Genomic DNA, 15661 nt, shown 5'->3' with positions numbered 1-15661 from the left:
TGGTTACCAGAAAATCTGAAATTATACACATGGCTCCCATCTGAGGCTCTCACTGTCCTTCTATTGCACAGCACTGCTCCAGAGGACTTAGAAAAGGCAGCATTTGAGCATGAGAAGTAGTGAGGGAAAGGGACTGGAGGGGGTGGTGGTGGGCTGGGAAGGACATTCCAGGCAGAGGAACCAGTGCATGCAGGGGGCTCACTGTAACAAGCCCACCAAGGCTGGAGCACAGTTCGTGACAACATTTCACAGATCCTTAGTGAGTGGCTACTCTATGTCAGCTCATGTTCAGAAGAACAAAAAACACTTTTATAGTAAAACTTAAAAACAAACAAACAAACCTCCATTTAGTGTTTGAAACTAGAGAATTTGTTATCTGATGGCACAAACTAATAATTAACTGCTTAAAAGACAATTTTGTTTTTAATGTGGGAGTCAAAGAGAATGAGAATGGTTTGGTCTAGAGGATATTCTGATGTATCATTACCAAAAATACAATGACAACAAAATAACTAGGTAAGTTTGGAAAATTTTTGCTTTATTTCAGTAGTTACTGAAACAATCAAGTCTTCAGCTGATTTAAGGCTCAGTCACTCAGTGAGACTGGCTCAGTTTGTCCCAGCCTAAGATTATAATACAATAGGCTAGAGTTGTTTTTTTTTGCAGTTGTTCCTAATGCAAAAATTCCATACCTGTGTGACCTTGTGACCCCACTGTGAGTAACAAGCAACAGCCTCATAGAGAAGGCTGAATTTCCAACACAGCCCAGTGTTGTTCAGATGTTGAGGCTTTTATGTCACAGCTGTAAGGTTCTGACACATTTCAGCTAAGGCCCGCGAGAGGAAGCAGGGTGGGGCTAAGAATTGCCACCATTTGGGAAAATGAGCCATTTGTCAGGCAGACATTGCTTCCAAACGGCTGGAATACCCATGAACGGTATTTATGCAATCAGAATTTGATGACTGATTAAATTATGTGCTCCCAAAAGCCAAACAGAATATACCTTATCTGCTCCATTTACTGTTCTGTTTACTTTTCTCTTTTAAATTTTATTTGAATTATTTTACAATTATCTCCCTTCCAAAGGCAGCAGGCAACAACAGCACAAAGTCATGGGCTTTGGAGTTACTTGGACATAGGTTCGAATATTTATTCTAACCAGACTAGCTGTGTGACTTTGGGTACATTATTTATTTTCTCTGAGCCTCAGTTACCTTATCTGCAAATTCTTTTTTTTTTTTTTTTTTTTTGAGACAGAGTCTCGCTCTATCGCCCAGGCTGGAGAGCAGTGGCGCTATCTCGGCTCATTGCAACCTCCACCTCCCAGGTTCATGCCATTCTCCTGCCTCAGCCTTTTGATTAGCTGGAACTACAGGCGCATGCCAACACGCCCGGCTAATTTTTTGTATTTTTTTAGTAGAGACAGGGTTTCACCATGTTAGCCAGGATAGCCAGGATGGTCTCGATCTCCTGACCTTGTGATCTGCCCGCCTCGGCCCCCCAGTGTGCCGGGATTACAGGCGTGAGCCACCTTATCTGCAAATTCTAACCAGGTGGAGATAAGGACTGGAAATATTGCATGAAAAGTACCTAAAATATAGCTTTTACCATAGTAGGTGCCAAATACGGGTAACTTTTATTTTTGTTAATTTTTAATACTGTTCTGACACAGATTTCCTAATCATTATCCAGTATAAGATACTGTACTTCTCCTAGTTTTGAGGAATGAAATGCAATCTAAAAGGGTCAAAGATGCCTTTTGCTCGAACAGTCCCACCTCAGGACCCAAATCCAAAACTTTAGAGAAAAATTCAATTCCTATTTTATTCAGTAAGAGTAGAAACATTTGTATTAATGCAATATAGAAATTAGTACAACCTGCTTTTAACAACAGGGAAATTTTAAGTGGGTTGTATGTAAACAGAGCATCTTACCTTCTCATAGTAAATACTTAAACATCCCAGAGCATAGACCAAGAAGAAGGCCTGAAAATACAGCAAGCAGAAAATGCTCATTACAAATAGTTCCACATTCTTGTGAAACTATTTTACAGACTGATCTCTTTTCACCTCAAATACAAATGCTCTTAAGTCATCATCAAAAAGGTCACATATATATATATATATATATATATATATATATATATATATATATATGTATGTATTTTGTTTGTTTTTGAAACGGAGTCTCGCTCTGTCGCCCAGGCTGGAGTGCGGTGGCGCATCTCCGCTCACTGCAAGCTCTGCCTCCTGGGTTCACACCGTTCTTCTGCCTCAGCCTCCCGAGTAGCTGGGACTACAGGCGCCCGCCGCCACGCCCAGCTAATTTTTTTGTATTTTTTTCAGTAGAGACGGGTTTCACAGTGTTAGCCAGGATGGTCTCGATCTCCTGACCTCATGATCCACCTGCCTCGGCCTCCCAAAGTGCTGGGATTACAGGTGTGAGCCACCACACCTGGCCAAAAGTCACATATTTTTAATATAAATGGTTCATTCAAATGTCTTAGATTTTTTTAAAAATCTAAGAAAATACAAATGTTACAAACTGGCTTAAATCAATAAAAATAAAAGATTTTTATGAATGTTTCCATATTTATTCCCTAAAAAACCTATATAACTGAAGAATGATGTTAACAGCTATAGCAATAGAAACTGTTGCTCATTGGAGTTTCTCCCTGTAAAATTAAATAACCATATTTAAATTGAGAAAAATATATAAACAAAAAAAAAGGTGTGAAAAGTGTGGGGCAGTGCTGATTTTGCTTACCTGATAAAATACTAGTTTCCCAGTCATCTTTGGTGAAGTGATTTTCTAGAACCCTATGTTTGCACTGACCTCACATAATGATATATTTTACTGTGTGGGGGGAGGCTGTAGGAATGGCAAAGAAAATTGGCTCCAGTTGAATATAGTCACACTTAAATGGAAATGAAAATGGCTTTCTGTTAAAGTAATACACTGCCAAACACTGACACCACCCAAAGAGCCATGTGTTGTTGGCTTTGCCTGTCCAGGGCGCTTAGGGTCTACAGATACCACTGAAGGGATTCCCATGAGATTGGTGCAGAGCAGGTAGTGACCAAATGGTAGCCAGTGGTAAAATGGGGTCACATTTCTTTTTAAATATGAAGGTGAAAAATTAGATTGATAACCAAACATCAAATATTCTGCTTCGGCTCTCACTGCTGCTTCCAGCAGACACAGACGAGGAGGGCCCCTCTCGTGCAGTGTGGGAGCAGAAACATAATCCCCTCCCTGTCATAAGCTTTGAGGCTTGTGTGCAGCAACAAGGCACTGACAAACTGCTCACTCAGCTTCTTTCCTCACTGTCCTTCCACCCCACCACTAACCCGGCATACACAGAACAAAAGACAGCACAAGTAATATAGGTGGAAGGACTTCCAAGCAGTGAATACCCTGTCATTCTCTGCCTGGCTATCTGATGACATCTGTCTTCATAGCAGCAGTTCTCAAAGGGTGGTCTGGGGATCCTGGGATCCCCAAGACCCTTGCAGGAGGTCTCAAGATCAAAACCACTTCATAATAATAACGTGGTGTTATCTGCCTCATTTGTGCTCTCTCCAGTGACTATAAGACGTGTGATGGCCCAAGACTGAATCAAGAAGCAGATGCAAGAATCTAGCTGACTTTCAGGAAATTAGACCTTAAAGCGACTTGCAAAAATGAAAAACGAAGCCTCTTCTAAATTTTTTGTTTTGGAAAATATAGTTATTTTTCATAAAAAACTTACATTAAAGTATTTATGTCAAGGTATGGGTTGTTGTTTTTAATATGGAAGGCTTCACAAACTTGTGTCATCCGTGGGCAGGGGTCATACTAATCTCTGCATTGTTCCAATTTTAGTATACGTGCTGTTGAAGACATCACTATTATTATTTTAAAATGTGTTAAACTGATACTCAACATTTTTGTTTTAATTTATAATTTGATAAACACTGACAGATACGAGGGACCACTACTTTAGTTTTACCCAAATCCTAATCTAGAGCATTTCTGGAGATGAAGGTGGTCACCTTCTTTTCCACTTTTTCCTATCGCCTTCTTGGTCCCAGTCTGTGGGTGGCTCCTTCCTGCCTTCTGTGACACCCTCCCTGTTCTGAGCCCTCTACAGTCCACTCTCCATAGCATCCAGATTCATCTTCTTGGCACATGAAAATCTGGTCGTTCCCCTAATTAAAACTTTCCAAAGAGATTTCACTGCCCTTAGAATAAAGTCCAAACTGCTTGCCACCAGCTCCAGGTCCCTGCATGATCTTACCACTGCTCTTTCCAGCTGTCCTGGCTGCACTTCTGTCCCCTGAAGACACTAAGCTCATTCAGGCCTTTGCCTCTGTAATCACTACTCCTACTATCTGGCATGTTCTGCTCCAGACTCAAAGGTCACTTCTTGGAGAGGTCTTCCCTGGCCACCAAGTCTAAGTAACCCCCATCCTGATCATCTCCAGAGCACTTACTTTTGTCTGAAAATCTTCCTCTTACATGTGTTCCTCCGACTAGAATGTAAACTCTGGCAGAACAGAAACTGCCTGCTGTTCCCTTGGCCTAGAAGGGGGTCTAGCACATGTTGGGTGTTCAATGCTTGTGTTGAAAGACAAAAAAGACAGGTCCCCAGTCCTGCCCTTGGCTTAGGCCCCAACAGCCAGAGCCACCCTACAGCAGGTCTCTGCACCTCACTCAGCTCATCTCTTCTCAGTGTGAACATTGCGTTCCATTTCTTTCACAGCTGTTGACAGCCCTGCCAAGTGGCCCACAATCTTATTCTGACCTTTTCTCTTTCCATCACTCACTACTTATTAATACAGAATACCGCTGTTTTTCAGATGGACTACCAGCCAAAAGGTACAATGGAAAAGATAAAGTTGTTTCCTTAAATGGCTGAGTCCCTTGCATTTTACCACAATTTGCACTTCTTGGTTCAGAACAGTGTAACACAAAGACTGAAGTTTGAGATCTGACAGACCTGAGCTCAAATTGTCATTGTTAGCTAGGGCCTTGGAAGTATCACTTAAATTCTCCATGCCTCATCTATACAATGGGGATAATAATGCTTTCTTAGCTAAATATTTAATAAGATCAAATCGTACAAAGATTTAATAAGCTATGAAAAGCACCTAAAAGCTCAATTAATTTTAGTTTTCCTCCTTTCTGGAACTCCTGACCTCAGGTGATCTGCCCGCCTCGGCCTCCCAAAGTACTGAGATTACAGGCATGACCCACCGCGGCTGGCCTTAGTTTTCTTCCCTTTCTAATAACTGGATAGCACAGCCTGGAAAAAAAAGTTCAATCCCATCCTTGCCTAATAAGAGATTCTTTCTTGATATCTGCTAAAATGTAAGTTCTTCAAAAACTGATGTGTTTTCATTATCAGCAAGCATACATTTCCCCAAGAGTGAATGAAACCAATATCTCATTTTTATTGGCCTAAAATGGTGACTGGCTTTGATCATCTATGCAAAATGCGACTAGGCACTTACTACAGATGGAGGGGATCTTAATTCAACTGAGTTGGTTTTATTTAAAATTAAATTCTCAGTAGACTGGAGAGGTCTGTAGAGGTTGACAATCACATCCCCTGCAATCTCATTAGTAAGTTTTACTTTCGCAGTACTAATAAGATGGAAGGATAAGTTTAATGATAGTTTTTAACATCATACCGCTAAATGTAGTTAGGGCCCTCAAGTGTTGTAATGGAAAAATAGATCTCAATAACAGATCCCTATGAAACAATGGAATACATTAGCTAAGTGGCATGGCAATCTAATTATCCCTGAAATGAATACTCGCACAGACTGAACATTAAATCATCACCATGACCGGTTCACAAAAAGTATGGGTTAAAATGTCACTGGCTAAAAGCAGAGGTAAGGAAGATGTTGCATGTGGAATATGCCATGTGGCATGTGTGAATACAGTTGCAGGTGCCTAACCAGGAAAAAAGTGTATTCTACTAATGTGATCTAGTCACTGTGTGTGTGAAAGACCTAGTCACTGTGTAATACTTCCACCATTTAAGTAAAAGATCTATTTTGTGATCATTATCAACAATTTAGAGACAGAGTATGTATCTGCTACGAGGCAGAGAATAAAGGCAGGAACCAAACAAGCACCTATTACATGTGCCAGGAACTGTGCTGGTCGTTGTGTATACATCACTGAATGTCATTAGCTGTTATATCAATTCAAGCAAAAATAAAGCACAATTTCCAAGAAGTGTTTTTTCTTGTGAGTGCTAGCCCTCCCTCAGCACACACATGTCTTTCTCCAAACTGCCCATAAAACACATTGCATTGAAGTCCATTTTAAATTTACAGAAAATATATTCATTTAAAAATATCTGCCATTTTGTGAACTAAAGCTATGTCTTCACTCCACCCAGGGAAGTTGGCTAGCTTGAAGAGGGATGCGGACACAATGAGGAATATACATTGCTAAGTGTCTTCCAGGGCAGAGACCTCACACATATCACACTACATTCAATCTTCACTATCTTCCTCTGAAGGAGAACGTTACATCTGAGGAAACTGAGGAATGCCAAGAACACTGTCTATTGTGTGTTACACTGCATGCTGCAAATATTGTCTTCCCATTTCATCTTTTGCCTGTAATTTTGCCTTTGTCTGTAACATAGAGTTTTAAATTTCTAGGTAATGAAATCTATATATTATGGCCTCTTAGAAGAACTTATCCATATCTCAAAAATATATAAAACCTAGGCAGGGTGGCTCACACCTGTAATCCCAGCACTTTGGGAGGCCGAGGCGGGCGGATCACGAGGTCAGGAGATCGAGACCATCCTGGCTAACACGGTGAAACCCCGTCTCTACTAAAAATACAAAAAATTAGCCGGGCGTGGTAGCGGGCGCCTGTAGTCCCAGCTACTCGGGAGGCTGAGGCAGGAGAATGGCGTGAACCCGGGAGGCGGAGCTTGCAGTGAGCCGAGATCGCGCCACTGCACTCCAGCCTGGGCGACAGAGCAAGACTCCGTCTCAAAAAAAAAAAAAAAAAACAAAAAAAAAAAAAACAAAAAAAAAAACGTTAAAGCTCCTTAACCTTCAAAAGTTGACTGCCTGGCAGGGTGTGGTGGCTCATGACTATAATCCCAGCACTTTGGGAGGCCAAGACGGGCAGATCACTTGAGGCCAGGAGTTAGAGAGCAGCCTGACCAACATGGCGAAACTCCATCTCTACTAAAAATACAAAAATTAGCTGGGTGTGATGGTGCATGCCTGTAGTTCCAGCTACCAGGAGGCTGAGGTGGGAGGATCACTTGAACCCGGGAGGCACACGTTGCAGTGTGCTGAGATCACGCCATTGCACTGCAGCCTAGGTGACAGAGCGAGACCCTGTCTCAAAAAAAAAAAAAACCAAAAAAAAAAAAACCCAAAAAAAACCCCCCAAAGTTGACAGCCCTAACTTTATGACAGCATTATGCAACTGCTTTTACTTTACAGTGAAATCAACTTTCATTTAAAAAAAAATTTGCTCCCCCAAATCAATCTATTTCTCACTGGATCTTGCTAATTAAAAAGCATTTGATTAAAAAATTAGCCAGACATGGTGTGGCATGCACCTGTAATTCTAGGTACTCAGGAGGCTAAGGTGGTGGGATACCTTGAGCTCAGGAGTATGAGGCTTCAGTGAGCTACGATGGTGCCACTGCACTCCAGCCTGGGCAACAGAGAGAAACCCTGTCTCTAAAAAATATAAGAATAAAAAATTTGAAGAGCAAAGCATTTGAGTGTTTGCGTGTGTGCGTGTCCACTGAAGGATGCAGAAGATGGATGGAGACAGAACTCTTCAGAAATAACTACTCAGAAATAACTGAGGTAAATACAGTTTATAGCTCTTCAATTACTCTATGAAAATTTCCAAATCACTGTTCTGAATGAGTCAAGGCAAAGGCATGAAAACACCCCTACAAGGCTGCATGTCCACATCTGTGGTAGGTTGCAGACCAAAAGCTTCCCATGTCAGTGCTGAGCAGACTTCTAAGTCAGCTGTGTATCACCACTCTGAGTCCCTTAAGAGAGCTGTTGTGAATCACCACAGCAGGGGTGAGACCCCATTCTGCCTGTGTTCCTGACTAACATTCACAGAAACACTCAGCGGGTACATGCAGTGCACCAAACATAGGTGATTCATTCAAAAGAAATCTGCCAAAACAGAAAGACAAGTAGAGCTAGGTTTAACGGTATGCTCCCTGAAAACTTCTGGAACACATCTCTGAAATGTTCTCAGGTGCCAGGCAGCTTCTAAGAAGGCAGAGTAACCTCATCTCCTGTCTCCTATTACTCTTGCCTTTCATCAGGGAGTGTTCAAGAGGAGGCAGCAGGCAGCAGCAGCCTTTAAAAAATTTGTCAATAAAAGACAGCAGCTGGTCAACTGGAACAGTGCAGCTGAACTCCCAGCATCTGACACCGAATACCCTTCGCCTACAGCTGCCACCTCCCAGGCCAGGCCTCCAGCCCACCCTCCATACTGATGCTAGCTCTGGTCACTGCCACTCCCCTACGGAATCCCCTGCAGTGCCCTGCTGGCCCAGGACCAGGCCAGACCCTGACTCATGGACACACCCTCCCCCATCTGGCATTCGTTTTGGCAGAGCTATCTGGAAGAGCCTTTGCTACCCTGTGTCCATGTGGCAAGCCCCATTTATCCTTTACTATCCTCAGCTATCATGACTGCAAAAGCTTTCCACCTCAGCCCTGCAAGATGGTCTCCACCAGCTTCGATGCAAATTCCCTATCTTGTACATTCATTCATTTAATAATTATTACGCACCTAATAGATGTCAGGCATTGGGCCCAAGGAAACAGGAAGAGCGATACTGACAAGATCCATATGCCACACTATGCTTATCACACTGAACTGTAATGATTTCTGGGCTATCTTTAAGATCAAAGTCACGTTCTACTTATTTCAGTATCGGTAGCACTTAGCCCAATGCCTGGCACATAGTAGGTACCCAATGGGCATTTTTGTGATTGTAAAAAAGAAGGTTCCAACAAGCTGCTAATTAGCTTTTACAAGTAACTTAATAATGACAAAAATAGCAGGCACTAACATTTATTGAGCATTTACTATATTATCAGGTACTGTCCTGACCCAATTACATGTATTATTTAATTTCCAGAACATCCTATGAACAAGATGTTACATAGCCCCCACTTTACAGAGAAGAAATCTGAGGTTCTGACAGGCCAAACATCTAAGAACGGGTACATGTGGGCTATAAAGCGCTCCACAGTGCTGGGAATGCCTACGCATCTGCTGTTCAATACAGTAGCCAGTGGCCACACGTGGCTGTTCAGTGTTTGAGACGTGGCTGGTGCAACCGAGAAAAGGAATTTTGAATTGTTTATTCTATTTTATTTTATTTTAGAGACGGAGTCTTACTCTTTCACCTAGGCTGGAGTGCAGTGGTGCAATCTCAGCTTACTGCAACCTCCGCCTCCCGGGTTCAAGTGATTCTCCTGCCTCAGCCTCCCGAGTAGCCGGGATTACAGGTGTGTGACACCACACCCACCTAATTTTTGTATTTTTAGTAGAGATGGGGTTTCACCATGTTAGCCAGGATGGTCTCGATCTCCTGACCTCGTGATCCACCCACCTCGGCCTCCCAAAGTGCTGGGATTACAGGTGTGAGCCACGGCGCCCGGCCCCCACAATTACTTTCCTGTGGTCTCAGCTATAAAATTACCAACATGGATGTGTTCCATAGCACTTCTTGGGATCTACCTGTATGCCAAGAACCACACTGGACACTGCAGGAACTATCAAAGAAAGCCATCACAGAGCTCCTGGAGAAGAGGGGAGCCCAAGAAGCAGTCCTAGCTTCAAAGGCAGAAAAGACATTTCTGTGTGCACTATCAACATAAGCAAGAAAAGAGGGTCTGAGCATAAAGTGACCACAGGTTAGAGGAACTCCAGGTCACTGGGACAATATGATGCAGTTTATGGAAGGCCACTTTTAGTCACTTTTTTTTTTTTTTTGAAACAGGATCTCGCTTGTGCAGTGGCATGACCTCGGTTCATTAAAGCCTCGACTTCCCAGGCTCAAGCAACCCTCCCACCTCAGCCACCCAAGTAGTTGAGACTACAGGCATGCACCGCCACACCTGGCTAATGTTTGTATTTTTTGTAGAGATGGGGTTTTGCCATGTTGCTTAGGCTGACCTTAAACTCCTGGGCTCAAGCTATCTGCCTGCCTTGGCCTCCCAGAGTGCTGGGATTACAGGTGTGAGCCATGGCACCAGGCCCAAGCTAACTTTCAAGAATGTAGCTACTGCATTAAGTAGAGGGATCCCGCAGAAGGAAATAAATCCATTTACTTAACTAGCAGTCACTACATGATCTGAATCATGTAGCACAGTATATGAAAAGTAGAGACTCCATGAATATACCAAACAATAGTGACTTGTACTCTTTAAGTGGATAAATTGTATGGTATATGAATTATAGTATTTTTGAAAAAGCTAGTGAAAATTAGTAACAAAATATTCAGCCAATCCGAAATCCATTTTTTTCTTCTTTCCACCCCCCTACCCCTGGCATCACCAGTCAGCATCTGTTAACAATCTGAAATCTTTTTATTCTTTTTTTTGTTTGACACAGAGTCTCACTCTTTCGCCCAAGCTGGAGCGCAGTAGTGCAATCGTGGCTCACTGCAGACGTGACCTCCTGGGCTCAAGCAATCCTCCCACGTCAGCCATGCAAGTGGCTGGACTACAGGCATAAGCCATCACACCTAGCCATCAATATAAAGCCTTTTTTTTTTTTTTTTTTTTTGAGACAGAGTTTCATTTTGTCACCCAGGCTGGAGTGCAATGGCACGATCTTGGCTTACTGCAACCTCCACCTCCCGGGTTCAAGCAATTCTCCTGCCTCAGTCTCCTGAGTAGTCGGGATTACAGGCATGAGCCACCACTCTAATTTTTGTATTTTTGGTAGAGACAGGGTTTTACCATGTTGGCCAGGCTGGTCTCGAACTCCTGACCTCAGGTGATCCTCCTGCCTTGGCCTCCCAAAGCGCTGGGATCACAGGTGTGAGCCCCCGCACCCGGCCTAACAATCTAAAATCTTAATGAGAAAAGAAGTACTCAGAAAAACCCCTCGAATCTTCTGTGGAATGATTGCAAACACATATCTTAGAACTGATGAAATAAAGGCTGAGGAGTGAAAGGCAGGCCTACTTGGGAGCTACCCATAGTGATTTCAATACTGAATTACAATATTCAATAATTGAATTACATACAGAACTACACTGTGAGGTAGGTTCACATATAGTGTAGTTCAGGCCCAGAGACCGATGGCTGAAATGATAATATGTTGAAAACATACCTCTTCCAGGCTGAGTTGCAAATACTCAAAGATCCTATATGGATTTCTTCTGCATATTAACCTGTTTCTTTGCACCAACTAAAGAGAAAGAAATACAATATATACAGAACAAATGGAAGCACTACATGTCATAGAGAATGTATTTTAAAATGAACATTTTTCTTATAAATTCCCAGGATTCACATTCTATTGTGTTAATATTATAAAGAATGATTAAAACACAATTTTTTTGAGACGGACTCTTGCTCTATTGCCCAGGCTGGAGTGCAGTGGTGTGATCATAGCTCACTGAGGCCTCAAATTCCTAGACTCAAGCAATTCTTCTGCCTCAGCCTTCCCAGTAGCTGGGACTACAGGCGTGTGCCACCATGCCTGGCTAATTTTTTGTAGAGACAGAGTTGCCCAGGCTGGTCTTGAACTCCTGGCCTCAAGCAACCCTCCCGCTTCAGCCTCCCAAAGTGTTGATTACAGGTGTGAGGCACCACGCTTGGCCAAGAAGTGCTTTTTTATTACTTTTGTGGAAAAGGAAGTTTTAAACTTTTTCACTATGAAGATTCTCATTTATTTCCTTTTTCCCCTGTGAATTTTTCCTGCAGTTGTAATCATTTTGTTGGTGAATTTTATTTTACGTGTTGCTTTTTTCACCCAATTGTACCTAATAAGCATGTGCCTATGTTTTTGTTTTTTTGAGACAGGGTCTCACTGTTGCCCAGCCTTGATCTCCCAGGCTCAAGAAATCCTCCCACCTTAGCCTCTTTAGTAGCTGGGACTACTGGCATGTACCACCACACCCAGCAATTTATTTTTATTTTTAGCAGAAATGAGGTCTTGCTATATTGCCCTGGCTGGTCTTGAGCTCCTGGCCTCAAGTGATCCTCCTGCCTCGTCCTCCCAAAGTGCTGGGATTATAGGTGTGAGCCACTGCACCTGGCTCCTATGTTCTTAATATGACTTCATAAACCTCATTCTAAATCTACATGATATTTCTTTGAATGGGTATCTCATATCCCATTTAGCAATTAGATTGTTTCTAATTTTTAGCGATTCCAGACAGCTCTAGGGTAACTCTGACAGCAAGTCCCTTCATGACGTAGCTCTTACCCGGCCTCCCTAGGCTTTTCTCAAGATGGCTGACTTCCACACGTGAGCCCTTCTTGCTCGGCTGTACTCAAGATCAGGTGTAATTATCACCGCATTTTGTTTTCTCCCAAATAAAGGAGAGAATACCACTGGCCTTGTCTTAATTTTATAAATTTTTTAAAAAGTTATTCACCAACTTTGGGGTTTTAGTTGAAATGGCCCTCACAGCTGCTGTGGCCCAAAGCCTGCTGCTTCCCTTGGACCCTACAACAGGCCAGCTACCAGCTGCAGGCAAAAGACATCCCTATTAGCCAACATCTCCAGGAACGGATGGCTTTGGAGGAAGCGATTTATTTTCTTCTACTTACTTCCTCATTTGGGGCAGCCTCCCTCTCGCTCATGGCACACTCTGCTTCCTCGACCAGCACGTACTCATGGTCAGGCCCTCTGTCCCCAGGATGCAGGAGGCCGATGTGCTGGCTGCCGTCTTCATGATGAAGGCCACGCTGCAGGATGAGAGCATCTTGTTTGCAGCAACAGACGTGGGGCAGAGGTGAGGCGTCCTCTCGCACGCTTTTCTCAAAGCTCTCTGTTGTTGGGTGGCAGCCAGAGCCCTCCTGCAGGCAGCCTAATGGCTCACGGGGATCACCCACACCACCTGACTTTCCAGAGTCCCCGTTTACCACAGAAGGTCTCTCTCCCCCTGCTGTGCCTTCCATGTTGGAAACCATTCCAGAGTTAAGCTCGTCATGCACTTGAGCCTCTTCATCCCTCTTCACAGGAGGATGCTCAAGCGGTTTCGTGTAATCCTTGAGGATTCTGCCCACTGTACTCTCATCCTGCCCCTGTCTACGCATCAGCTCTGCTGCCCACTCAACACTACGCTGATACCTGCAAGATAGAAATACTGTTAGAAACAGCACTCGAATTTCAAAATTGAAAAAACAACAAAGCACATAAAACAGACTGGAAGGTGACACACCAAAATGTTTACAGCAGTATTACTGAATGGTGCATTATAGATAAATATTTTTCTTCTTTATACTTTTCTGCATTTTCTTTTCTTTCTTTTTTTATTTTTTTGAGATGGAGTCTTGCTCTGTTGCCAGGCTGGAGTGCAGTGGTGTGATCTTGGTTCACTGCAACCTCCACCTCCTGGGTTCAAGCAATTCTTGTGCCTCAGCCTCCAAGTAGCTGGGACTACAGGCATCTGCTAACACGCCTGGCTAATTTTTGTATTTTTAGTAGAGATGGGGTTTCACTATATTGGCCAGGATGGTCTCGATCTCCTGACCTCACGATCCGCCCGCCTTGGCCTCCCAAAGTGCTGGGATTACAGGTGTGAGCCACCGCGTGTGGCCTCTGCATTTTCTAAGTGTTCTGCAACAAGCATATGTTACTTCTTGTTTCTTTGCTTTTACAATATAGTTTCATTTATTTGAAAAAAAACAAAAAAAAAAAACAAAAAAAAACTAACCCCCAGTTCAACAAACTATGAAAATTTATCTAATTTAAAACTGATAGATTAAGTGATTTAGGTAAATAAACAAAAAAATGGCCATCCTTTATCAAGATTTTTTTTTTGTATTATTGTTGTTATTTTTTGAGATGGAGTCTTGCTCTGTCACCCAGGCTGGAGTGCAGTGGCACGATTTCGGCTCACTGTAACCTCTGCCTCCCGGGTTCAAGCGATTCTTCTGCCTCAGCCTCCCGAGTAGCTAGGATGACAGGCTTGTACCACCACCCCCAGCTAATTTTTTGTATTTTTGAACACAAATTTTTGGCCAGGCTGGTCTTGAACTCCTGACCTCAAGAGATCCGCCCGCCTTGGCCTCCCAAAGTGCTGGGATTACAGGTGTAAGCCACCGCTCTCAGCTTGTTTTGTATTATTTTCAATTTTGGATCTCATAATGTTTTCAGATAGATATGCCATTCATAATACAAATAACTTGTTTAGCATTGGAAAGCAAAATGAGAATTTCAATAAATATTCATCACAGTGCCTACTAACCCTTTCACAGGATAAGGAGAGAAATGATTTGGCTTACGTAGATTCATCCACATATTCTAACAGAAATGGCCCTTTTCCTCACAATACTTTGCAGAGTAGATTTTATTGATAAAATTCTTGTTAAGTTTCTAAAACTTGAAGCTAAGACCCAAGTTACAAAACACTTCCCAAGTTACAAAAAATTATAGGCAAAACAATAGGGCAAAGCATTCATGCCTAGGCTGTTGGGATGTGTTCATGTGATGTGAGAACTACCAGATGTTGGAAATCTGATCAGAAGGTCAAAGACATTGTGAAACTCAAGTGCTTTTTGCCTCGACCTTCAGTGATCAGTCTGAAAGGCATCCAAGACAACACATGGCTTGTGAGAAGGCAGATGTAACTTTACTTTTCACCTTCTTTTACCTGGTTAAGAAGACTGAATAGTGCTCGATGCGGCAGCACATATACTTAGAATGGCCCCTGCGCAAGGATGACACGCAAATTTGTGAAATGTTCCAAAAGAAAAAAAAAAAGACTGAATATGTCATAGTTTACAAACTGCTATATCTCACACAGTTCAACAAGGACATTGGCTTCTGCTGTACCTAAAAAGAGACTAGTGGTTGCTTAACCCTGATTCCTAAGAATCCCAAAGCTGTCCATACCTTGTTCACCCCACATGAGGATGAACATCAGGGATGCCTCCCTATATACTGGGAATTGTATCCTAAAGATTAACACCTGGTAAGGCTACCCTAATACCTGAGAGTCAGTACGGCACCGTGACTTTGGTATGGCACATTTTGTGTCCAGCCCTGTTACTTATAACTGTGTGGCAATGCAAATTACTTAACTTCTCCGTGCTTCAATTTTCCCACCTATAAAATGTGGAGATGAGTACTACCACCTCAAAGGGATCTTGTTATGTATTACTTTTAAAACCAGCAAAAAGAACATAGCTGTGCCACAACCCGCAGGGTGTCTTCTCACCTGGAACATGGCCACCTATGCATATGTTTAAAAGAACTTTCATGTGAGAGGTCTAAAAAGAATCTTAGCTCTTCATATCAACATAAGCATTGGCTCTACAGGGTCTATAAATTTCCTTTATTTGAACACAAATTTTTGTGACAATATATTTTTCTGGGGAAGGGACCCAAAACTTTTGCCAAATTCCTTGACTCAAAACACGTGAAAGAACCACTGATTTAAAGGGTCAATAGTTCC

The 15661-nt window shown here is 42.6% G+C and overlaps 2 protein-coding genes and 1 non-coding gene across 17 annotated transcripts in view; 1 reads left to right on the top strand and 2 right to left on the bottom strand.

Moving 5' to 3' along the window:
* The window catches only part of MKRN2OS (MKRN2 opposite strand), a 57045-nt gene extending 45696 nt beyond the window's left edge, over positions 1 to 11349 (top strand). Inside the window, exon 5 of the mRNA XM_055109502.2 lies at positions 3586 to 11349. The gene's annotated coding sequence lies outside the window, so the exon portion shown is untranslated. The remainder of the gene's footprint in view (positions 1 to 3585) is intronic.
* Positions 1 to 15661, bottom strand: part of TSEN2 (tRNA splicing endonuclease subunit 2) — a 53104-nt gene that overhangs the window by 20896 nt on the left and 16547 nt on the right. For 11 of the 15 annotated variants that reach the window (XR_008624695.2, XR_004670448.3, XR_004670449.3 and 8 more), the window contains 3 exons: positions 12810 to 13332; positions 11362 to 11439; positions 1935 to 1985 (listed from right to left, as the gene is read on the bottom strand). Coding sequence is in view for 9 of the 15 variants with exons in the window: in XM_034955825.3 (XP_034811716.1) it covers positions 1935 to 1985; positions 11362 to 11439; positions 12810 to 13332 (652 nt within the window). In the remaining 6 variants the exon portion in view is untranslated. The remainder of the gene's footprint in view (positions 1 to 1934; positions 1986 to 11361; positions 11440 to 12809; positions 13333 to 15661) is intronic. The other 4 variants (XR_010111398.1, XM_034955831.3, XM_057301600.2 and 1 more) reach the window with 1 other exon arrangement.
* Positions 3787 to 3888, bottom strand: LOC112439412 (U6 spliceosomal RNA). The gene has a single exon (XR_003027699.1). It is a non-coding gene; the product is annotated as a U6 spliceosomal RNA (small nuclear RNA).

This window comes from Pan paniscus, chromosome 2 (genome assembly GCF_029289425.2).
Source record: "Pan paniscus chromosome 2, NHGRI_mPanPan1-v2.0_pri, whole genome shotgun sequence".
Lineage (NCBI taxonomy): Eukaryota > Metazoa > Chordata > Mammalia > Primates > Hominidae > Pan > Pan paniscus.
The sequence above is the reverse complement of the archived record's forward strand: the minus strand, read 5'-3'. Positions and strand labels throughout refer to the sequence as shown.